This window comes from Mustela lutreola, chromosome 2, assembly GCF_030435805.1.
Source record: "Mustela lutreola isolate mMusLut2 chromosome 2, mMusLut2.pri, whole genome shotgun sequence".
Lineage (NCBI taxonomy): Eukaryota > Metazoa > Chordata > Mammalia > Carnivora > Mustelidae > Mustela > Mustela lutreola.
The window spans coordinates 147688486-147714973 of record NC_081291.1 but is presented as its reverse complement, the minus strand read 5'-3'; the positions used below and the strand labels follow the sequence as shown (position 1 = coordinate 147714973).

At 38.0% G+C, this 26488-nt stretch overlaps 1 protein-coding gene across 6 annotated transcripts in view; it reads left to right on the top strand.

Moving 5' to 3' along the window:
- MED12L (mediator complex subunit 12L) overlaps positions 1 to 26488 on the top strand; it is a 325613-nt gene that overhangs the window by 294878 nt on the left and 4247 nt on the right. For 4 of the 6 annotated variants that reach the window (XM_059163744.1, XM_059163745.1, XM_059163742.1 and 1 more), the window contains 5 exons: positions 4084 to 4134; positions 10101 to 10190; positions 12336 to 12565; positions 15089 to 15245; positions 17780 to 17866. In XM_059163744.1, the coding sequence (XP_059019727.1) occupies positions 4084 to 4134; positions 10101 to 10190; positions 12336 to 12565; positions 15089 to 15245; positions 17780 to 17866 (615 nt within the window). The remainder of the gene's footprint in view (positions 1 to 4083; positions 4135 to 10100; positions 10191 to 12335; positions 12566 to 15088; positions 15246 to 17779; positions 17867 to 26488) is intronic. The other 2 variants (XM_059163748.1, XM_059163746.1) reach the window with 1 other exon arrangement.

Sequence of the window (26488 nt, the reverse complement as noted above, 5' to 3'; positions counted from 1 at the left end):
AAGAATCCCCTTAGCCTCTTCCCACTTTAATGGAAAGGAATCATCTAACCTTGGATGGTGCACAATGAAAACTACAATATAGTTATAAAATAACCCTCTGTCCACTACAGAAACTGAATATCTGCTTTAGTTGTAATTTTTCTGTTATGGATCATTCTTATATTTCCTAAAAAATGTATTAGGGTATTGGTGTAGTGTTTAGAAAACAGATTCTAAATAGCTTGGATAACTTTAAGTATTTTCAATCAAATTATTTAATGCAATGGTTGTAATTGACTGGACTTTCTTACAGCTCTAATACCTAGTGGTATACATAAGGATGTTCTGGCAAGGAAACTTATTTTCATTGTTTTTAGTTACACTCTTTATCCAGGAAAGTAAAAATGATCATTCTCTGTTCTTTACTCAATGTCCCTTATGTAAAGGGGGTCTCACCATAGCGAATGTCACCTTTCTGTGCCTCAAAGCCTCATCTATAAAATGGAGTTAATGCAATATTTACTTTAAAGAGTTCATGTGAAATCAATGTTAAAATATACCTAAATAGCCCTTACAACAGTGGCTGGCTCATAGTAAGTGCTCAAAAAATGTTAGCTGTCATACTTGTTAATGTTTTATTAGTATCATGAATGTATTATTTCAAAGGAAGTCTCTGTCCCATAAAAATGATTTTTATTTTCGTAAATATCTTAAGAATTGAAAGAGTAAGAACACTTCAAATGCTTCCCTCCTGTTGTTATATTAATTGTCACTAATAAGACTGGTGCTCATTGGCTGCCCGTAGAAGAGGCGAGTAAGAAGGAATGTTGTTTAGTTTTCCTAGTAGCCATTCTGGTTTCTTAAAGCAGTGAATTTTTACTGTCTAAATTGTATAATACAAACTTGAGAGGGGCTGATTCCAATTTCAGTGTTAAAAATATACTTGTGTTCTATTTTCTGCATATGTCTAAATTGTATAATACAAACTTGAGAGGGGCTGATTCCAATTTCAGTGTTAAAAATATACTTGTGTTCTATTTTCTGCATATCATATGGAAATCACAAAAATATAGAATATTGGTAAAAATAATGCAAAATGCTGCTTAAATTGTTTTCCAGTCCTCTTTCTTACATCCAATATTTTTCTTGTGACAGAAGGAACTTACTTCATCACCTCCTCTTCCCCAACAACACCCCCGCCCATATCAGTTTTCTATGGAGGGGGCTTTTGGAGGGAATCTAAGTTTTGATCCATGAAAAGAACTTAATTGTTTGCTTTGTTTTATGGTAAAGCTTTATCCCAATTTCCCCCATTCAGTGCACAAAATCATTTTGCTGTTCCTTGTAGTTATCAGTCCCAGCCAATTTATTTTAGTAGTCCAGAGAAAGACAAACTATGTTTAGCTTAAATTTGGCTGAAACAGATTTGGAAGAATGCAATTGGTTATAGGCTACAGATAATCATATGGATATTGATGACATTTAAGAGGAAGATTTCTGATAGAGGAGGGACATGATGTGTCCACTAATAGCTGGGGGTACTTGTAAGAACATTAAGTTATTACCCACATGGCAGGTGCTATCATTGTTTATCTAAGTGAAGGAATAAGATAACTTAATAAAGAACAATGACTGAGTCAGATCCTCCCAGAGTAGTTAGCTCCCTGGCAAAAGTAAATCTGTAACATCCTGAAAACATGCCTCTTGGATTGATGTTACCCATTTAAGTTGAGTGGCTACCCTTTGTCTTGAACTTTTGAACTCTTACCCTAGGAATAGAGCATCACCTTGGAATATCTGTTTCCTTTATTCTCTCCCTCTCTCACTCTCTAGAGGTGTATGTCAAACATACGGAGAAGAATAGAAAATATAACAACACTAATGGACTCACTACCTAGCTTCACTGAGGAATAATGTTCTGCCATTGGTCATTCAAAAAAAATAAAACATTATAGTATGTCTACTCTCATTTTCCTTCTTTCCTATAAAGAGGTATCACTATCAAGACTTTAGTGTTTTTCTTTCTTATGATTTTTTTAATACATTTACTATATATTTTTGCAACCATTAACATAAACATATAGTATTAATTTTGTACTTGAAACATAATATCATATGTATTGTTTTGTTTTGCAACTTTTTATTTTGATCAATTTTGAATTTTATCTACTTTGTTTTATTCATTTGTCTTGGATGCTAGTCCATTATGGATATTAGCATAATATTTATCCATTCTCCTGTTGATGATCATTTATATCCAGATTTTATTTACTGTTAACAATGCAGCACTAAACACATTTAGTATGTTTCTTCTGGACATATGGAGGAAATTAGGTAGGGTATGTATTTGGAAGTCGAGATGCTGATTGTATTTCCAAAGTAGTGGTGATTTTCATCAGTTATAAATGAGTTTTTTCCTTTCTTCACATCCCCACTAATGCTTGATGTTGTCCGATCGTAATTTTCTCATTCAGAGCAGGTGAAACAGTAACAGGACATTTAATTTCTGTTTCCCAATTACCTGTGAATTTAGGCTTCTTTTATAACTTTATTAGCTATTCAAGGTTTCCCTTCTGTAATTTTCCTGATAGTGTAATTTCTGTGTATTTCACAATAATTTTATTCTTATTTGCTGAAGGTAGACAGAATAGCCTTTTGAAACACACCTTGAGATTTGACAATTGCCTTTACCGTAGTCACTGAAATAGTATAATTTAAATACATCTCAATGACAAAAATGAACTTTGGAGAAAATCCTGGAACTAGTAAGTATGTCCTGAACCCTATGATTTTGTTCCTTGAATAGAAACCGCTATGTCTAGGGAAGTGGGTGCTTTACTTAATATTTGGCATTTCTCTGCTATTTGAATGATGAAAAAAATGTTCATTTAATTTGCTGAAATTATAATTAGACACCTAAAGTCTGGAAAATAATGGACACAACTTGATTTTTTTTTTTTTAATTTTTTATTTGACAGAGATCACAAGTAGGCAGAGAGGCAGGCTGAGAGTGAGAGGTGGAAGCAGGCTCCCTGCCGAGCAGAGAGCCCAATGCGGGGTTCAATCCCAGGACCCTGAGATCATGACCTGAGCCGAAGGCAGAGGCTTAATCCACTGAACCACCCAGGCGCCCCAACACAACTTGATTTTTAGGAGAGAGGAGAGAAGGTGCAGGTGTTGAGAGTGGACAACTAATAGAAGTAATATTAGTAATATTATTTAATAACTAATAGAAAGATAGTTTTTAGATCCGAATACAAATGTACAGATGCAGTGAATTATATATCTACACCTAATATAGTGAGAAGAGATATTTGCTCGGGAAAGTCTTCCTATAATTTTTAGTCCTTGGTATAATAAAATACTTTTTCTATTAGGATTGATAGTCCTTTGCCTTATCTTTAAACTCAGTGGGAAGAAATTTTTTAACATCTCAGAAAAAATATCACTTGGGATCCATTTATAAAAATGATCAAACAAGTGAATTATTTACCTGAGAAAGAGAATTTTTCCACAGGCATGTAGTTACTTTTTTCTAAATCAGAGTTTCTGTTAGTGTGTAAACTTTGGTGGCCCTGGAATGATTTGTTGTCTGTTTTAGTTAATTGTGCGGTTAACCTAATGCCCAGTTTTCATTTGCACTTAGGATGGAGCTATCTAATTCTATATCTTTCAACAGTATATGACCCACTGACTTGTTCACTTAATGTCTTGTGTGTTTAATGTGACCCACATGTCCCGAGTTGTCCCACTGGCTGTAGGCTGTGAAGGACTCTGACATCCTGTTGCTCTCAGTGGAGTCCCAACATCTTAGTTACAGCAATCGTCTGTCTGATAGTCCTCCTACTTCATCTGTGTCACTAGTTAACTTCTGGGTTTCTGCTTTGCCCTTTTATGAATATTACCATATGTGTCCAGTCTATAGTGATGTCATTGGTGTATGAATTAATAAAGCCTTTGTTAGGGCATGGGTTTTTAAGTCTTGACTCATGAAACATTGTTTTAAAATGAAGTATTTCATATGTATTGTGACTGCCCACATCACTAGGCTAAAAAAATCTTATCTGTATTGTCTGCCGTTTTCTTGCTGTCCCCTTTCTGTAGGACTTCTGTAACTCTGCTGTCTCCCTACTGGAAGACTTTGACAACATAATGGTAACACCCCTGCTGTCATTCCTTTTTCTGTCCTTTTTTTTTTTTTTTTTTTTTAAAGTAAACTTTTATAGCATTACTCTTTGAGCATCAGAGTGAGAAGCGGGGTATTCTTCCATAGCTGGTAAAATTTAGAGTCCTCATTTCACTGTTACTCACCTGATTTATGTTTGAGACTGTAACACAGAATCATGAATGCATCGACCATGTTCGATTTCATGGGATTTATTTCTGACAGTTTTTCCCTTTGATTGCCTCATGATTTTCATCATTTATGTGTACGGTATAGAAACCAATGGATGTTCATGGCCTGGGCTTGGGAACGTAGAGCAGTTTGTGCACCTTCCTCTCAGTTCCAATTTTGAACCCATCTATTCCTGAGCTCTTGCTTCCGTTTGTGGTAATTCACATCATTAGCAGAGGAACGCATGGCATGCTGATTCATAGGCCAGTGCAAGATAACGCAAACCGCGTGGTTATGAAACACACCCTTCTCATCACATCCCACTCACTGGCTATTCTGAAATTCTCCACAGAACGCATCATCTCTATTTTCTTTCTGGGACGGAGAGGATGTTTTTTTTGAGCATAGGTCTTGTGCATGCATGCCCTAAGACTTCACCTCTTCCGCTTTGCCTGGGCTAGCTAAGAATGCATGTTTTGCATTAAATTACTTATAGGTTTCTGTATCAGGTAGCCAACCCACAACATAAACCCAAGAAGCATTAGAATAAAAAAGAGCACACATCTCAGATGTGAATGTAAGTCAACTTGTTTCACTGCCAATTTTAATGGAAACATTTTCTGTACATTGGTGAAAATGTCCATAACTGCATATTCAAGCTTTGAAAATTTTAGGTTATTAAATACTTGTTATGTGGGCAATTTCTTTAGTAATTATTCAGCAAGGAAAAGTTTTGGAGACTTCTGAAAAGAATCAATTTTTCTAGACACTTTGTGGTGTATAGAGTGGGTGACATTTTTATTTAAAAACTTAAAGTAAACTTGCTCAGATTAAAAAGTATTTTGCAGATAGTTTATGTTTGCTGTTCGGCATTTTGCTCAGATAATAATGCAACTTGGATAAAAGAGAATTTGCATCAATCAATGATTTTACTTTCTTTAAAAAACGCATGTTTATCAAGTATTTAAAGTCAAGGTTCTGTGCTTTCTATATTCATTCAGATTAATGGAAGTGCATGTCTATATCTTTGCTATCCTTGTCACCATTCTTAATTTCCTTTAATTTTCTCTAGTATTAAGAATGTAGTAAATATAAATGCTCAACCTATTCATCTATTCATCACTTACGGGCATATTAAGAGTGTATTTTAAAAGTTCATTATTGTGTGAGGTGTTTATTTCAGAATGAATCAATTTGTTCCAGCCATTAATGTTACTGTTAATTGATTCTCAACCAAGTTATATTTTATATAAGAGCATTATAAAAAAATCAAGCATAACTGGTCAGCTGGACCTCTTGAATTTATAGAATTTTCTCTGTGTCTATTGTCTGCAATCAAAATACACCAGTATGGTGTAATGACCATAATTTCTGGTTCACACCATGTGTTATTTTAGCCTTAGACACCATTACTCAGTATCTTCCGAACCAGTAGTCGCAAATAAAACCCTTTTTGCTAGGTGACTCATAAAACATTACCCACTGATTTTCAATGGGGACTTTGTATTATTCCTAAATCAGCATTATTAGAAAGAAAGTCGCAAAATCTGGCTGTGGATTTTTTCTCTACTTGAGAAACTTACACACCGTTGAAAAGTTACTAAATAGGGATTTCAAAAATCCATTGTTAGTGGACTGAGTGGATAAAAAATCCCTGATCCTGAAATTCTGATTGTCGTGCTTTCTGCCAGCTAATTGGAGGCGTAATCGATTCTCTTTTAGAAAGAGGTCTTCCCATTTTTTTTAGTTGACTGAGGGAGAGTAATCACTAAATGAAGAGAACAAGACCAGAAGAATGAAAATTATGTTTCAGGATGATTTATGAAGAATTTTTAACTTACTGGATGCATTTATTTCAAATAATGCAAAAGGCCTTTGAGTCACCGTCTCTTTGAGTTCAGATACTTCCCTTGTCTGATTACAGATAAAGCCGTAAGAGAGAATTGTTCATATAAAGGCCAGCAAGATGGGTCAGTATTGAATAGCTCAGCTTCTTAAGGCTTTAGAAGGTGGAAGTTTAAAAAAAAAAAAAAATAGTGGATTTATGTTTCTTATATAGAAGCAAGCCCAAAGCAAAGTGCATAGACACAAACTTAGAGAGACCACATGTAGGAATTCACTTCAGGTAACAATGTAGAGATGTCTATATAGTTGCCAGAACTTCCCAGTTAGCTGTGGCTTATTCCTTTAGCACATGTGGAGTCAGGTATCTGAGCCATGGGACCTTGAGCAGGGGCACAGCCATGTGTTATTTTCTCTTCTAGTGATGTGCTCAAATTCAGATGTCAGCTGGCTAGACACAATTATTTGGTCAAAAACTGGCTTCCCTCCCACCTTGTTGTTTGCCTCACATAAGAATGCGAATTTCTTTCTTTCTTTTTTTTTTTTTTTTAAAGATTTTATTTACTTGAAAGGGAGAGAAACAGGGACAGAGCATGAGTACAGGGAAGGAGGCAGAGGGAGAAGTAGATCCCCCCTCCCCCCAACAGTGAGCCTGATGTGGGGCTCTATCCCAGGACCTTGAGATCAAGACCCGAGCCAAAGGTAGAGGTTTAACTGACTGAACCACCCGGGTGCCCCTAAAAATATGAACTTAACATTACCTTTGGTTGTTTCAGTTAAACGGAATACATCAAGAGGGGGGAAATTGAGCTACTCTGCAGATATTAATGCACAAATAAGTAATCATTAGAATGATAGATGCTAAAAATTAAAATTGAATTTTTAAAAAGATAGTGCTAAAAAATATGGAGCTATTCGGAAGCACTTGGTAAACTAATTTATGCTGAAGTATGAATCCAAATTTACTTCTGGAATTCTTGGTTAACAGATAAAACTAAATTAAATCTTAGATTTTTCTCAGTATTTATTGAGCACTTAGTATGTGCCAGACACCATGCTAGAAACTGTTTAAAAATAAAGCTTAGAATGTTTTCAGAAAATAACAAATAAGTGGATATGTGTAACTAAGGTGACCATATGTCCTGATTTGCCAGGCTTGGTCCCACTTTGTACCTCTTGTCCTGTCCTTTCACAGTTGGATGATACATTATGTAGTCTCTTCTTGGTTTAATGAAGCAAAACCACCCCCACTAATGTTAAGAAACTTACTAAAACTGAGTCTTTAGTATCCTTGCTTATTCCCACACTTTGGTCCTTGTTTGGCATTGGTAAACTATTTCAAGTCACTAAAGGAACTTCTTATTTGCTTTGTATTCAACAAATTCAGCTGATTGTACAATTATGATATAATGTGTTTCTAGCATTATTCTGGGGAAAATCAAAAGGAGGGCATTTCAGTTCTGTGGGAGAGAAGGGGTATCTTTCTTTCAAGGAAACATGATGATAAAGCCATGCACAGAGTACATGGGGACGTCGGCCAGCTTGGAGTGTCTGATTTTTCCAGGAAGGATATTGCAAATCTGAATTATTACCTATTATATAATTCAGGAAAAATTGGTGGTAGGAAAAAGCATAGTATGTTCATAAATAGTTTACCTTGAGACGAAAATGACAGAGAATACATGAATTTTACAGTGTAAAAACCATATGTGAGATTTCTTATCCCTTTCTGTTTCTTTGAAAGTTATTCTTTTAACTTACACATTAATCTGTGATTTTTTTAAAATGTAGAATAGTTTTAAAGTCCTATTTCTTGTGTCCATGATCTCAACTGTTACTTGCCAATGAGAATGTAACTGAGCTATTTCCCTTCTAAGTATTCTAGTTTACTCCACATGTAAGTCATAGTTCTTTTTTTTTTTAATTAATTTTTTATTTTTTATAAACATATATTTTTATCCCCAGGGGTACAGGTCTGTGAATCACCAGGTTTACACACTTCACAGCACTCACCAAAGCACATACCCTCCCCAATGTCCATAATCCCACCCCCTTCTCCCAAACCCCTCCCCCCAGCAACCCCATCTTCAATAAGTAGAGGAGGAGTAAGCAGTGTGAAAAGGTCTGTCTTTATGTATCTGCATGCAACTGTCACACACAGATCACATCTTGTTTCCCTCTAAGACAAAACAGGGTGTGGGAATTGTAAGCTACTATGGATCTCGAGATTTTAACTCACACATAAATAATTCTTTTTTCTTCCTTTCTGTAAAAAGGATAATGTGCAAATATTTGTCCCCATAAAAAAGCAAAATAGTGTGTTTCAGAGACCTTATAGGGCATTGTTAGGGAGCATGGATTTGAGGAGCGGCATTTAACAATGTGGTTGATGCAGTTTTTGGAAGACCAAAAGCCTTTCAGATATTCTGGGGGGAAAAGTTGGCAGGTCCCTGATGGCCATGCTGCTGTGGAATGAGTTGGGACTATTTTCCTTAGACCCAAGTAAATATAGACATAATTGCACTTGGATTAATCAGCTAAAAGCTGAGGGTATCTTTATGGTCCCTTATTCTTGAAATTTAGGTACTTGTTGAAGCTATTCTATGCACTCTCAGAAACTTTTGTTTGGCCCATGGATGGGTGGATAGTCACCTTAAGAAATGCTCCCAAGTAATTTTTATGAGGACCAGAGAATTTTACTATAGAATGTATACATTTGGTTTCAATATTTTAGTAACAAATCTTAATAAGATTCTCTTTTTTATTAGAGTGAGTTGTAGAGGCTCCATGTCACTAAAGGGTAAGCACCTAGTGAAGATTTAAATATTTTCATTTTTAATATCACATATGGAGACATCTTGTCATAATGGTGAGAGCCCTGGTTGAGTTCAGATAATGGCTCTGCCAGGTCGAGCTTGGTGAGCTTGGTAAACTGCTTAAGCTCATTGAACCTGGCTTTTTCTCTGAAGAAAATGAGTGAGGATGATCCTCTCTTTTTGCAGAGCTCTTGTGAGAAAATGGGAGTAAGACCAAGAAGTGCAGTCTCTGGGACGTTAGAATAGATGGTTAATAAGTGCTGGTGTTTGCCCTCTAAAATTAAATGTTCAGTTTTCTTGTTAGAAGAGTCTACACGACTTTCCAAACACATTAAATGGTGTTACAGAAGTATAGTTTAACACTTTTGGAAAATGAGGTTATCTGTTCTATAAAAGAATAGTAAAATATTTTGGAGTAAACCCTGTTCTTTATAATTAGTAAGTCCTGTAAAAACCTAGGGATGGTTGGAAGCTAGACCTCTTTTTGGGATGATTATTGCAAGCTCCCATGAAATAGCTTCTGACACCATAAAAACACATACAGCTGCTCTTATAAATATATTTCTTTTTCAAAGGACAACACGTGTATTAAGACTGGTAAGCAGAATTTCGTTGGTTTCATATTGTAGCTCGTTAGAATTATATTTGCTATTGATGTATTGTAAATTTTTATTCTAAATAATGATTAGTTGTAGGAGATACCAAATTCATCTCTTGACTACATGGTTAAATAGATAATTTTTAGATCACTTGAAGAAACTTCATTAAAAAGTCATGAAATTTGTATGTGTCTCATGCCTTTCAGTCTAGAGGGGCATTTATATCCTGGGCTATACAGGAAAGCTGTCTCAGAGCTTTTCTGATAGGTGGACCATCAATTATTTTGGCTTTTATTTATGTCTGTGTTACTGTTGGAAACATCTACAGTCTTTGAAATAAGTAAATTTTATAGTCTTTACACACCTAGAAAATTGATGAGAAGTTATATTTAATGCAGTATGGAAATCTCTAAGTTGTATAATCATCTAATAAGATTTGGTGTCCTGTGTTATCAGGGTTATTAGCCAGGAGTGCTAATGATGTGCCTGCTGTTATGATCAAGAGTCCACCTCGGCTTTGTTTTCCAGGGCCCACCAGGGGACCAGGCTGCTCTCTTTGCTGCACAGGCTCGGCCCTCCCCTCAGCTGTCCCAGTACCCAGGGCTGCAGCAAGCACAGGTATCTGCATTTGCTTTGTAGATGCTGTTGGGATTTTTAATATTTTTTGAAATGGGAAACCAAATAAATGGGCGTGTAGAAAGTAGTACCTCTGCTTATAATTGACCTCTCAAAAAAGGCATTCCCAGTGATCAACAAGTCACAACTGACTGATTTAAAGAACATAAAACATTTCAGAACGTTCTGGAGTTAAAATTATAAATACCTTTGTACTAATGATGATGGTAGATGTTGAAATGCTTCACAGTCCCAGAATACTTATTTTATGTTATAATGAATAATGATGTAATTTGTGATGGAATTTATTGTATTAAAAGATAAGGTTGCAGAGAGATCATGGTAGACTAAGAACGTAATTGGCCTTAGAATCAGCCCCTCGCAATTACTTGCAACTTACTAGTTATGTAACATTGTGCACGTTATTCTGTGTCTTGGTTTCCTTTTTTGTAAAATAGGAGCGTGTGAGGATTTAAGACAACTTGTGGAAACAGTGTGGTGCCAGGTCCATGGTAGCCGCCCAACAAATGATGGACTTGCCTCAGTATAACTCAACTCTGAGAGCCTATTTTTTCCCAATAATTTTGTGGCTTTTGCATCTCTATACTTTACTCTGTCCGTCTCATAATTAGGAGCCCGGGGATGGTGACGAGACTGCTGGTGGGGCTAGCAGTTCACACTGTGCCCACCGCTAAAAGGCAGTTTAAGATCCGCTCTCACAGGCACTGAGCCCCACAGCTGGATCCATGCCGGCTGCTGGCTGGAAGGTGATTATGCATTCCTCTGCCTTCCAAGTCAGAGCCATTAGACCACCTCAGCGTGTGGTTCTTTGAGGACTAAAGAGCAGGTCTCTTCCATTTCAATCAGCATTCCATTCTATAACTTGCAGATAGCCACCCAGCAGAACATCAGGTTTTTCATTGATATTTGGCCTTGAGATTTAGGGGAACAGATTATTAATATTGAATAGAAAAATTAATATTCAGAGTATAGGTAGAGTGCTGAAAGGGGCTGTAGTCCAACCAGGAATAGAGGATATTGAAAAGTCTCCAGTTACACCCTTACTGTGAGGTTAAGGTATCGTATTTTTGGTTTTGCTAACTGGTTAGTTACTACAGGCAAATTCATCAGATCCAAGGTGGAGGTGCAGTTATCAGTAAAGTGTACTCCATCATTATATTTACATTGGACATAGATAGCTTTTCTTTCTAATTTTGGAAATGAAATTAATGGTGCTTGGGATCTGTTGAACATCTGTGTCATCTGTGCACTTAAGGTATGGATGCTTGCCTGATTATTTCTATACAGAAACATGTCTTTCCTTCCCTCTCAATAAGCAACCGATTTTAAAACTGATCTCTTAACCAAATGAGGACTCATGTTTTGTTTGTTTTTTATTTTACGTACAATGTATTAATTAGTCCCAGGGGTAAAGGTCTGTGAATCGCCAGGTTTACATACTTCATAGCACTCACCATAGCACATACCTCCCCCAATATCCATAACCCAACCACCCTCTCCCTATCCCCGATCTCCCTGGAAACCCTCAGTGTGTTTTGTGAGATTAAGGATCTCTTAGGGTTTGTCTCCCTCCCGAGCCCATCTTGTTTCAATTTTTTCCTTCCCTACCCCCCAAATTTATGCTGAGCGAAATAAGTCAGTCAGAGAAAGACAATTATCATATGATCTCCCTGATATGAGGAATTTGTTATATTTTAAGATTTATTTATTTATCAGAGAGAGAGTTGAATGGGAGGGACAGAAGGAGAAGGAGAGAGAAACCCAAGCAGACCCTATGATGAGTGGGGAGCCTGATGCAGGGCTCAGTCTCAGCAACCCTGAGATCATGACATGAGCTGAAACCAAGAGTCGGACACTCAACTGACTGTGCCATCCAGGCGCCCCTTGTTCTTGTTTTTTTGTTTTTAATTGAAATTTCTGATGAATCATGATCCAGCCAGTTCATTCTGTAGCTTTTTCACTAGCCTCTTACCTCCAGAGTTGTCCTCCTCATATGTTGAGTTATAAGAACCTTTGAGAACAGTGACTTTCAGGGCACTCCTCCCAGGTTTGTTATTGCCCCACAGAGCCTAGTGATAGCAAAGTCGGTGGTAAATTGAATGAGTGACTTCATGTTCCCCACTGCAGACCATGCCCCAGGGCTATACAATGTATGGAACGCAGATGCCTTTGCCACAGACCCCACAGCAGCAGGCTGGCGGCGTGCTCCTGTCTCCCAACTACAACTCCAGAACCTATCCGGCTGCACATTCCAACCCGGCGCTGATGGAAAGACTCCGACAGATGCAGCAGCAGCCCAGTGGCTATGTTCAGCAGCAGGCGTCGCCATACCTACAGCCCTTGCCTGGCTCTCAGAGGTGGTACATGTGGAATAACGATTGCAATAGTAGACACGTGAATTCTTGTCTTTGTTATATATTGTTTAGAGCATGGTGCTTTACAATAGTTTTTATGACCTTGCATATTTGCATATAATTTGCATTCTGTCATTTCAGTTTTAGTAGCATCCAGATAGAGGATTAAAATAAGCAGTGCCTCATCTTGTTTATTTCACTCAAGGCCCCTGTAAACTCACATCTGCCACAGTATGAGTGTAATATTTTAGATGATGCCAGTATGTTAGCTCCAGTGTTTCCCACTCTTTCAAAAAGATTTTTGGCTAAAAATATCTTAAGGTGAAAAAATTGCTGATTATTGTTAGCAGTACCTTACTAGAATATTTTGATTAGAGCCATAAAGCCTATGATTGGTTAATACTCATTGTGCATGGTGCCCTTAAGAGTTTTGTTGTATTTTAGTTTCTACCTTTCTGGCTTTAGCTAGTTTGGCAAAAGAGGATCACAAAAGATTCTTTCTCAGTTCTTGCTGTAATTGAATCCCATAGGCATACTGCATGATGGCCAGCAGCTACATGTGGCTATTTAAATTAAGACTAATTAAAGTTCAAATAAAAATTTAGTTTCTCAGTCACACTGGTCACGCTTTAAGTGTTTGATAACCACATGCAGCCAAGCAGAGCCAACTTTGAAGATGCCATACCCATGCCGTCACACAATGTACTATGTTTAGAAAGATCCCGTGCTTAGTGGTCTACTGTCACTGTCTTAAATCCATCCAGTTTTTGATCAAGTAGCCTTATGTTTTTGTTTCACACTGAGACCCAGAAATTATGTCACTGCTCCCGGAGTCCAGTAGCTATCTTACTGGAGAGCACAGCTGTAGAACATTTTAGGCATCATGGAAACTTCTGTTGGATAGCATTGGTCTAGAAGAATTAAGTTTCATGCAAAATTTTACATTATATTAGACAGCAGCTTAGCTTCCATGTGTTACGTCTATAACATCAACACCAAGTTGTTATAGCTTGGAAAGTTTGGCACGGTTGGTGGTAGCACATTTGGGAAAATAAATAAGATCAGAAAACATGCATTGTATTTATTATTATTCTAATAAGTGGCAGCTTAGCATATTGCCTGTGAAGTTGAACTTCAACAGCTGTGCTGTTTACTTACTGTCCGAATAACTTTGGGAAGTTACTTCTCTAGCTCTCTGTTGTCTCATTTTAAAAATAGGGATAACAAAATGCCAATCAAAACCACACTGAGGTATCACTTCTCATCAGTCAGAATGACTAATTTCAAAAAAAGACCAGAAATAGGAGATGTTGGCAAGGATGTGGAGATAAAGGGAGCACTTGGGGCCTGATGGTGGTGATGTGGTTGGGCACAGCTGCTCTGGAAAACAGTATGGAGGTTCCTCACAATAAATAGAACTGCCGTATTATCCACGAATTCCGCAGCTGGGTATTTACCCAAAAAGTGCAACAATACTAATTTCAAGGGATACATGACCCCTGTGTTTATTGCAGCATCATTTACATTAGCCACGCTATAGAGGCAGCCCAGGTGTCCGTCAAAAGATGAATGGATAAAGAAGATGTCATGTAGATGACTATTACTCAGCTATAAAAAGAATGAGTTCTTGCCATTTGTGACAACACAGACCTACAAGTATAATGCTAACTAAAATAAGTCAGAGAGAGACAGATACCATACGATTTCACTGAAAAGTGGTATTTAAGAAACAAAACAATGAATAAACAAACAAATAGACCAATACATACAGAGAACAAACTGGTGGTTGCCAGAAGGAAAAGGGCAGAGAGATGGGCAAAATAAATGAGGGGAATTACAAGGGACAGATTTCTAGTTATAAATAAATTATGGGGATGAAAACTAAAGCATAGGGAGTATAGTCAATACCGTTGTACTTTGTATGGTGACAAGTGGCAACTACACTTACCAGGGTGAGCGTTTCATAATGTATAGAATTGTTGAATCTCACCCATTCACTCTTAAATGCATGTCGGGCAATTTGAATGCAAAATTTCTTATATGTATTTGGAAGAAAAAAACCGAGCTCTTTCTCATTTCCAAATCAATGTCCGAAGTACAAATGTGGACTATCTTTCAACCAAAAGTTTTTAAAAGATTAGGAATAACAAAACTGCTGATCTCCAAGTGTTGCTGTGGGGAGTGATCATACATTTCAGACTCTTACTACCACTGTGCCTTCTCCAGAGTAAATGCTCAAATAATGTCACTTATTATTAAAAACCATCAAAATTTTTTTTAAAGTAATTTAAATCTTGTAATTTTATCTTAAGTAGGGAGCATGCATGCTGTCCTTTGTTCAGTGACTCCATGTCTCACTGGGAATTGGGATTATCTTAATCACTGGTCTCTATCACATGTGAATTGTACAGTTGAGTACTAAACATGGTTGTTTCTTTGTGAATGTGCCTAATGTGCCAGTGGCACTGATTGAAAATATGACAGTTTGCCTGGGTATGAAATCAGCCTGTGTTCTTTTTTCACCAGACTGAATCATCAGTCCCTTCAGCAGAGCCCTCTGGTAGGTGGGGGAATCGATGCGGTGCTGACTTCCACACATCCAAGCCTTCCCTCGGTGCCCCTGCCTCAGGACCCAATGCGACCCAGGCAGCCACAGGTTCGACAGCAGCAGAGGCTCCTCCAGGTCCGTGGCTGAGTGGGGGGAGGGCAATGCATGAGGAGTTCTCAGTAGTCCTAAGAAATAAGAGGCGCTCTAAAGAAGCTTTCATTAAGTTCCAATGAACCACATGTAGCTGACCCTAGAAGCTCAACTGGTGTCATTTAGTTCCAGCTTGTCCAGGCTCTTCCTTTCCCTGTGCTTTTGCCAGCTTATGGGCAGAAGGGTGCATTTTGCAGCACATCGTTACCCTTCCACAGGTTCAGGAAAGGGAAACTGGCTGCCTTTATCTTAATAGCGGAAGCATCAGCTCACCCACTCACTGTTTAACTACATGCCATGCAATTTGAATATAAAAATTCTTCTATGTGTTTGAAAACAAACAAAACCAAAATTGAGCTGCCCACAGCTTTCATCACATTCCCAGAGGGGCCTGTCTATAATCCAAAAAAAATTCTTTCTGACATTTCTGGTCCGATTTAAGCTCTGAAGCTCGAGTGACATAGGTAGGATGTTTCATATGGTCTCTGGCTGTCCTTCATTTATTTGATGTAAGTATTTAAGTACCTTGTAAAAAGGATTCCTCCTCTCGACACATTCTTGCTTCTGACTTACTCATTTAGGAAATATAGGCTATTTATGTTTACCAGTTCCATTTGTCTTCATTCTTAGCAAGTTTGTCCTGTGTTATTAGATTGGGTATTGTCTGATGAGTCTGTACAGTGGACTCTTAGCAGTAATCCACCTTGAGATGCCCTGTCATTTTATGTGTTAATAAGAAAGCCTTAAAAACACCACAAAAATGGGGAGTCTAGTAGAACTGGGGTCCAAAAGCTATACTCTTGGAATGAGTTTAGTAACACTGTCATGCAGAAAGGAACAGTAAAGTTATGCGCATGTCTCAACCTTGGCCCTGGTTGGAGGGAATAAAAAATACCTCCCCTGAGAATGTGAACCATAAGTTCAAGTGGATCCAAAAAGTCCTAGTTGACAGTACCCGCAGGTGATAGGCAGAAGCCAACATAAATTCTCCAGAAAAATGGGTTTTATAATTATAAAATTTCATTAGTTGTAAGATGCCATTGGTCGCATCTCAATTTGTAGAAAGAGTTCAATAAGAAAATACAAGAAAAAGACTCATTTGGTAATATTATTAAGAATAGTCATAATAATATTTTCATAAATACTTTTGTCTCAGGTTTTAGGAATATGTTTCAGAACTTAATAGAACTGATATCTATAGTTCCCTCCGTTTTAAATTTCTCATTTCTGAATCATGAAGGAAAGTTATTACATTATTTATTTACTACTTCTGGCCTTAACATTGCTTTTCAAGGCTGCAGATTTTGGAAGTGTTTTTTGATTGGTTAATATGTACTTTTTAAAATTTTTAATCCCAAATAGCATAATATGCCCTTCTGGTAATTTTTTCAATACTACAAATTCCCTGGAGATAAAGGAAAGGGATTTGCTTCTGCCTCAGGATTATATTTACTCTTTTCTTGGTGACTGACTACCTCCATAAAGGAACAAACTGATAAATAGGAGGTTAGGTTCGATTTTTCTTGAAAGAATTCACAGAGTGCCAAATGGAGAGTTGGCTTTATATTGTAATCGTTATAGTTCTGGTTCCACTTGCATTGCCTCAGTTGGGAGTGACCCTGCCCAGACCTCCTGCTAGGATTCCATATCTATGAGTGTTGGCACTTAGTGGGAAATACCATCTGGTAATAGCTATTTATTATCTTGGCCTAAAGAAGACAAATAATTTGGGGGATATTTGCAAACCAAGTTGGAAATGCAGAGGTTGAAAAGAAGTCCAGGATTGTCGTCATCAAGATGAAGTGCCTGGGTGGAGGACACATTGAAGGTCATGGGGACAAACGACCTATTAATATTTTCCTTTCCTCTGTGTCCCACATAGGGATGAGTAGTGTGTGTTTCTTCCGTGACTTGGAAGTGTTTTCTAAGGGCTCTTTATTTATGCCGACTCTGTCACTGACATAATTTGTTTTTATGCTGGTAATTTTTGCCAGAACTTCCCACATACACATCTTCCTTTAAAAAAAAATGTTCTAATCTTCAAGAATTACTCCGCCTCTTCTTGTTTTTCTTCAGCAAGTCTACATTTTTCTTTAAAAAAAAAATTAATCCTCAAGAGTTCATCCAGATGTCATAGGGACTAAAAAGGTACTTAGTAGTCCTTTCCCAGCCTGCTGGTGTAAGATACGTGCAAGAGCAGAGAACATAAGTGTTTGAACAGTAAGTGTAAAGGATGTCCCTGGACAGTAGAGGGCAGTATAGACAGTGAACACTGTGACAACAGAAGGAAGAGCCCTTTGGGGTTGGGGTGGTCCCAAGAAACCTACAAAGAGAACAGATTTAGGTCTTGCCCTTGAACGATGAATAATGTTTGTCAGGACAAAGATGCAGGAGATAGGTGTATATAATTTTTGTTGCAACAGCATAATTAGATAAAAGGTATATATCGGGGGAGGGAGGAGATTGGAATATATTACCCTCTCTGTTTAAGTAACTAATCCTTTTCTCTTTCTTTCCAGATGCAGCAACCCCCCCAGCCCCAGCAACCCCCCCAGCCCCAGAGTCAGACCCTTGGTCTTCAAGCGATGCAGCCCCAGCAGCCTTTGGTAAGGAAACTGATGTTTTTGGAACCAAACATGTGGGGTTCTTCTTTAAAGGCAGGTGGCATTTTTCATCCCATAAGATTGTTTAAGAATTGAAATTGCTTAAATGTACACTTGCAGATTTTCCCTAGAACTTTTATCAGAATAGTATATTTGTTTTTACAGAAACGTATAAATAAATATTGGGGTTCAGTAAGTTACACCATTTTTCCTCTTCAAATTTTTTCAGACTTTTGCATGGACTAAAATATTTATGTTGAGATACCAATTTTTTATAAACAATGTTAAAATGATAATTTATCTCTGAGTTTTTACTATGATTTCAAAAAGGCATAAGTGTGCTTTCTAAAATATTATCTTTACTGATATAAAGGAAACTCTGATTTCAGCCAGTTATTTTCTGTAAGAATTTTCATATAATCTGTCATCATATAATTAACTTCTTTAGCTTTGTGAGTTAGATTTTGAAAATGTTAAGTGCATAGCATCTGTGTTTTCTGAACCACAATGATTTACTTTTACTTTTCCAAATGCCATATCCCTGCTTAGTTATTTATTTATGCATTTTTCTTTAAATTACCTTTTTCTATTTTCTTAAATAAGTGTATTCTAAAAAGAAGAGTTTTTACTACTGGGATCAGTGGTCACATCACCTGCCACATACTGTAAATATCTGTAAAAATAAATACTTGCACTGAAGGTAACTGAATGATGAGTCATGTGAACGAGTACTTCGTAACAGGAGCTGGCTTGCTGCGCTTTGGGAAACCCTAGCAGAGACTGTCTTCAGGACAGGAGTAGAAAGATGGGTGGTTTCACAACTTTTGCAGTAAAGAAAGAACAACAGAGCCAGGGCTGTGGTACAGCAGAAGAGATCAGATCACTAGAGCTGGGTGATAAAGGACAGATCTGATAACCGAGTGTCAGCAACTGGAATAGGGCAACTTGGTGCATTTTACAAACCTCTGCCTTGGCGGGTTTAGTCCCCATTATTAAGGAAATTCTTCTTTATCATAAATCTAGTTTTTCTAGCTCCAATTTTTTTTTTAAATATCTATGACATTTATTTTAGGCCCATCTTAAAAATCCTTACTTAAGGAGAGGCAGTATATAAACTTTCACAGCCTACATTCTTCCTCATCAGTGGTGTCTTAGCAGGGGGGATTTGACTTACAAGTGTCGTGGCAGGGACTCCTCAGGATAGGATACTGCTACTTCACCCTAGCATCTCACCCAAGAACAAGATATAACTGTATTTTGAAGTAATTTCAAACAAACAGAAGAATTACAGAATAATAAAATTACCATAAATTTTCTTCCCAGATTCACTAATAACATGTTGTTACTTTTCCTTTATTATTCTTTCTGCACACACGCTCTCTCTCACACACACACACACCCGTCTGTACATATACAGACTTACATACATATAAGTCTCATGCCTCTTACATCAGCACTATTTTAGTTGCTTTATATGTAACATATAAGAAGCACATAAAATATTAAATGTATTACTTTTTTTATTCTTAGAGAATCGTGCTATATAAATACAGATGGATATTGATATCAGGTGCCTGAAATGGTTATTTTGGGTTGTTAAAAAAAAACAAAAAACATTTGACTCTGTCACAAAGTTAAATTTATAGGGCTAGAGGTGGAAGTTGTCTTTAAGCTTCTTAATCACAATTCTTAATTATAAACTTATTAATTATAATTTGAAATAGAGGATCAGCTTTTGCAGAGTTGAGAAGAGGCTCTAGGCCCGTGTTTTACTAGAATGAAAGCATATCTAATATAAGGAAATTTAATATCTTTCTATTCATCTAATAGTTTCATAAATATTTAATACATTTATTATGTGTAAAGAATATACGTCAGATTTATTCATTTTTGACCTCTAAGACAGTTTTGAAGTTTTTAATGTCATAGGTTATATTTTACTCACTAGCTTAAAATACAGCCTGGAGATTAAGCGGGTTAGTCAAACATTGCCCATGATTTTTTTTCCCGCTGTGTTCACAGTAAAGTAATTTCAGAGAAACAAAAAATTTCATTACAACAGTCCTTAATGGATAGTAAAATCCACAGTAGGTTTTCTCCCGTCTTTTTTTCTTTTAAGCTGAAGTCTTTTCTTAAAAGCTATTTTGGAAGCATAATTCTTATTTTTATATTTAAACACTGTATTGTAATCTAGACAGCAATTATTTTTACAAAGGCAGAAATACTGTTTATGTCATAGTCTTAGGATAGATTGGGAAATTTAAAATACCACTTAGAGCCACAGGTTTCAGAATTAAAAGTTAAAGGATGGTCTTGGAGTTTTATATTATGTAATTTGTTCTTTTTTCAGCATACTTTTATATACTTACAAGTTTATTAGCGTAGTCTACATGTTTTTAATTTTATATAACTATTAAGTCAGTCAGCTGTCTTCTGCTGTTACTTGCTTCACACCCCATCTACTACGGCTGAACATTGGTATGTACAGTTTCTCAGATAATACTGCTAGGGATATTTCAAGAGATATTGTTTCTCTCTCTCTCTCTCTCTCTCTCTTTTTCTTTATTTTAGATTTTTAATTTATTTATTTGACTGAGATCACAAGTAGGCAGAGAGGAGGAATCAGGCTTCCTGCTGAGCAGAGAGCCCAATGCGGGGCTTGATCCCAGGACCCTGGGATCATGACATGAGCTAAAGACAGAGGCTTTAACCCACTGAGCCACCCAGGCACCCCTCTATTTCTCTTTTTTTTTGTTTTTGCTTTCTTACAATAAAAGAAAATAGAAACCTAAGAATAAAGTTATCTCTCATAGTATATCTTCAGAATAGCAGTAGCAGAAAGCCTTAGCAATATTAAGAAGAAAATTATATTTCTTGTAATTTCTTAACATGTGATATCATTTCTTTGCTGGAAACTGAGCAGTAAGCTGGCTCTGGAAGAGAAGTCAGCTCTGACTCATTCGGAGTTCTGAGTCATGATGTGTCAGGGGAGAAGTGGTACTGGTCACACAGCCACCACCCTCCATGTGGCTGTGGGGTGACATCCAGCAGTCAGTTCAACTAGTGCTTATTTGTTCTGTAAGTAGAGGCCGGCACTGGGCCAGAGGTTATGAGCACAGTAATGAAGCGCCCCGCATGTTCCTTGCCTCCAGACAGCTTAGAATCCTAGGAAACCATTGAACAGTGGCTCGGCATGGGGGAAGCAGGAAAAGTACTAGAGAAGCAAGGGCTCCCGTAATACAACACCACAAACTGGGGGGCCTAAACAACAGAAACATGTTATCTCACGGTTCTGGAGGCTGGGAGTCTAAGCTCAAGGTGTGGGCAGAGTTGGTTCCTTCCGGGGGCCACGAGGGAGAAACCTGCTCCAGGCCACTCCCTCTCGCTTCTTGTGGTTTGCTGGTGATAATCTTTGCCTTTCCTTGGTTCATTGAAACAAACATGATCTCTACCTTCATCCTCTCTTGATGTTCTCACTGTTAATGTGTGTTTGTGTCCAACTCTCCCTTCTTTATAGGGACACCAGTCACATTGGATCAGGTCCAATCCTCATGATCTCATTTTAACTTGATTACCTCTGTAAAGACCCTCTCTCCAAATAAGGTCATATTCTGAGGTCCTGGGGGTTGGGATGCCAACAAAGCTTTTCAGGACAACATAACTCAATCCATAACAGAGGTCAGGAAGGGTATAAGAAGCTTAGGAAGGCTTGTTGGAGGAGGTTGAATGCAGTGGACCTGGATAAGCAGTAGGAATTTTTGAGTTCTCTTTATCCCCTCGTTGACAGCAGCAGCAGGGGACACAACGGCACAATGCTTATTAACACCCACATAAGCAGTTTGGTCCCCACCATAAAAAGTGAACCTACGAGTCAAAACTGACTTAGAACAGAAATTGGTGCTTTTTCAAAAAGCGTCTTCAGAAAGCAGCTTGTCTATGAAAAGAGGAAGGAAGTGTTCAGGCCCATGCTGACACATTAAATGTGATGTCAGCTTACTGTCAATGCTTGTGTTGTCCTTTGCTTACTTAAGTTGCTGGAAAATTATATTTGGCCTTTTTAGTTCTGACCTATATTATAGTTCTTGACTTGAAAAATACCTTTAAAGTTTTTGAGTTGCAATGATTAGCTCTTAACTAAATATATTAACAGGCTGTGATCTTTTCTTTAAAGCTGCTTTTTAGCTTTTAAAGCTTTAAAAAGTTGGCTTTTTAAAGTATTTCATCCTTGTGTCAGTATCACATTATATTGAATATAATGCCTTACAAAAATATGCACAGTGGAAGCAGTAGTTACTTAAATGATCACATTAATTTTTAGCCGGAGATCATGTGTGAAATTGTCATATAATCTTCCTAAAAAAGATTCGTATGTTCCATTCAGAAAAATTGTGAGAAAATTTTCCAATGCCTCTAGAATTCAAAATTAGCCAGATGGTATTTTCTTTTTCAAATGGAAAAAATTAGTTAAGAGAAATTTACTGCACCATGTCACCTTCCTCTGCATGAATTTGGACTGTTTATTTTTCCTTTTTGAAGAGAAAGGAAGAGTAATTTTTAGATGGAAGATAGGGAAGACATATGTGGGAGATTTCTGGTAATAGGACAGATAGATTTTTTTTCCACTAAAAAAACCTGTCCAGATTTTTAGAAAAATGGCTGCATGTAAGTTACTAGTAAAAGTGAAAATAAATGCCAAACCCTCTGAAATCTCTTGGTGCTGGTCCTTTTCAACTGTGCCTCCTCTTAAATGCCATTGTCTAAGCATGTGTCCTTCTGTCCCGGCACTCAGCAGAGGGGCCCACACAGTTCCACGTCTTTGTGCTGGAGCTGGTACTGATGAAGGGGTGTATTCTGTCCATCAGAGGAGCCCAGAGCTCTCCGCGCTCTCTCAGTTGGCAGCGCAGGTTTCAAATACATGTTGCCTTGGTGCTTTGTCCTTTGCTCACCGATGGTGTGCTCCCAGTTTTAGGAAATAGCTGTCCGGAGGCAGAAACTGTTTTTGACTCACTTTGGTGTTCCTGGAACCCCAAAATGTGCCTGGACTTGGTTAACTATTGTTGATTAACTTGTTTGTTGAATGTTTTAGCAACAAAGGACGAGAAGCCCCACATGTGATCCATAAATAAAGGAAAAAGATGGTTCAGAAGGCAGGAGGTTGAAACCAGGTATGAGGCAGTGTGAAGGCCCACACTGACTCGTCAGCCCTCCTGTTGCTTCGTGTCTGCTGCTGCTGCTGCAGAGAAGGACCCAAGGAAGCCAGCTTTTCTGAGACAGAAATGATTCAGTGGCATTTATTTTGATAGAAATTACTAGCTTAGAGATGCATTTTGCCTTAGTAATGAGTGAGCAGAAAATTGAATATTCTTGAATAAGCATGTGTTGTCAAAATAGGGATTTTGAGATTAGTCCAAATACATCATAATAAATTTTTAAATTACTGTTTGGAGTTTAGCAGCGAATATGTTTAGTGGAGAGTAGCTCTGCCTTGTGGGCTAGTTGGCTGTACCTGAGGGACATTGTTGAGCTTTGTGATTTGTCTTATGGTTGCAGCAGGAGCATGGCACAGCTCCTGTCCCCAAGAAGAGCAAAATCTGGAATACTAGGGAGAGAAGCAATTGTCACATTATTACTGTATTTGATAGTGAAGGCATTTCCACAGGATACAAGAGCAGTGATATGCTCTTCAAATTCCTAAGGGAGGAGGTAAGCAGATCTTTGAAGCTGATCTTTGAAGGACAAGCAGATTTTTAGGAGCTTGTAGGGTAGGATGAAGGGGGGAGGAAGGTTTTCTAGGAGGAGGGGTTAACATTTGCAGAGGCACAGAGGTGAGCAAAACTGTGAATATCTCCTGTATAGATAGAGTCCAGAAAAATCTTTCATCTTTATTTATCAGATTTAAGGAGGGAAGATCAAACATACACAGACTGTGGTTTTTAGATTTATTTTACTTCCAGTAAGCCTCAGTTGTCCCATGAACTGACCTGTCTTGGTAAATTAAAAGTTCCAACTCCCACTACGGGGTGATTCCAAAATCTAGCCAAGCATCAGACTACCTAAGGGAACAATTTGAAAATACAGATTTCTAGCACATTTGCCCCCCAGAAATTTTAACTAAGGAAGTCAGTTGAAGAGCCTGTGATGATGACTCTTTAAATTTCTCCTGATGGCTTTATGCCTCTTTAGCCAGTTTTTTGCAAAAGTTCAGTGAGTTGATTTGAAATGCTCCCCACTGAGGTTTCTATGGGGAGCTGGTGGCATGCTCTCTTTCCTTGGCTCTAGGTGCCCAGGCCCCAGGGAAGTCGTAAATTGGGTCTCTTTCCTGCTGATATTCATATACAGGTGGAAGCAAGGAAAATTTTGTATCAGAGTGGCCTTGAGAGAAACAGAGAAGGAAAATACCACAACTGAGGAGACTGTGGACTGCAGCTGTATTCTTGGTGGTAGGGGGTGGAGAGTGCAGAAAGAACTGGTCTCAGTTTCTGGCCTTGGAACCACTTCTCATTCAAAAATTACTATGGGCCCAAAGAGCTTATGCATGTCTATTGATACTTATTGTATTGGAAATTAAAAAAATTTTACCAATATCTGCTAATATACTTAAACTTCTCATTAGATTTTAACCAGAAATAACAATTTTATGAATAATAAATATATAAAATACTTTTCAAAATAAATATTAGTGAGGAGAATGACCTTGTTTACATTTTTAAAAGTTAGTTTGAATAAATTGAAGACATTGTTGCAATATCACATGTTATATAGCTTCTGAAAATCTGCACTGTGTGTTCCTGAGACAAGGAGAAGGAGAACAACTAATGCCTTAGGGTTATTATGAAAATGGTTTTGAGTTTGCAGATCCCCCCTAATAGTCTTGGGGTCCTCCGGAGGCTATCCTCTCTTCAGACCACCCAGCAGAACACCCGCTACCTGCTAACACATGTGCATGCGTACTCACACACCCGTGCACGTGAGCTTCCTATGTATTGGTTACCCCCCAGGTTCCTCAAAATATACTGAGGGGATCGCTACCATGTTTTATTCTGCGAATTACTCTCTTTGGAGCAGATTTTAAATGAGTATAAAAGAAGACAGCTAAGTATCTGTTGAATGAATGAATGTTAGATATTTATGCACTGGGTACGGCAGTATGTTAGTTAGTAAAGTGATAAGTTTAGACATCGGGCACCTGGGTGGCTTAGTTGGTTAAGCTTCTGCCTTCGGCTCAGGTCATGATCCCAGGGTCCTGGGATCAAGCCCCACATCCCGCTCTCTGCTCAGCGAGGAGTCTGCTTCTCCCTCTTCCTCTGCCATTCCCCCTGGCTGTGTGCATGTGCGCTTGCTCTCTAATAAATAAAGTCTTTAACCAAAAAAAAGGTTAGACATTCTTGCAGCCCACCATTTGGAATCTGTGTTTATTTCCAAGTAAATTAATACTTGGAAACTAATATTCCCAATTAAAGATAACACTGGATCACAGTTAAGGTAGAAAGTTCTGAATCCAGAAGGCTTTGTCTGAATCCCTGCCCCATTACTTACAGGGATCACGGGCAAGTGACTGCACACCGTGGAGTCTCGTTTCCCTCAGCTGTAAAATGAGAGTAATAGTAGTAGAGGTTCACAATCCCTTATATTCATTTCTAAAATTCAAACTGATTTAAGACATTTTATTTTGAAATGGAAATTTTATTTGTAACTTACTGAATAGCAAAGGCCGACCTGAACAGACCTAAATCTTTTTTCATTTATTCTGCCTGATAGGACTAGTTGTGTGTTTTGTTGAAGAAATTTAGTGTCTAATTATGTAGTACTGTCTTAGGACTTGGTCAGTCTGTATATTATGGATGTGTCATAGTAAATTGTATATACAAGGACTTCGGGTAAAGGATTGAGGGTAGGTATCATCTGTTCAGGTGTAAGTGGGCTAATGTATACATACAGTGTCTAGAACACTGCTGAGTACATGGTAGCATATTTGGTTTTGTTAAATAGGTAGTATTTCCAAATAAACATAGAAACCACTGAATAGAAAAGAAAGCACTTTATTTTACTAACATTTCCACATGAATGAAAGTTGGAGTTTTACTTTATTTTTCCCTCTTGATTCGGTCAATAGAAAGAAAAAACAAAAAATGGGCAAGGCGCTGTTCTCCTGCTTTGTATCTGAGAAAATAATAACACTGGCTGACCTTCATCCAGCATCCCCTGGGAGGGCATAGCTCCAAGTGGGTCCTAGACGGAGGGCATTGCTCTGCCTCACCAGATTCTTGTCTCCATCCATACAAGGCAAGGCCTGTGGTGCTTGAACAAATCCTCCCATCAGAGAGCTTTGACGTGGCCAAGGAAAATGGTTTATGATGGCATGACCCTAACTGGCCAGCTCGTGAAGGAGGAGATAACAAGGAGGTCTGACATCTGGGGCCACCCCTGGAGTGGACTCCTTCATCACGCGTCTTCCAATAAATGTGAAGTGACCACCCAGAGAGTGGGATTTTGAAAGGATTGGACACTTCAGATGCTCCCCAGGTGTACATCAGGGTGTAGACAAAAATTAATGTATGCCTGCTAGGCTTGGCACCTTGATGGGAAAATGTGGGCGGTGTGTTGTGGACCGAGCCCGGCTCGTAG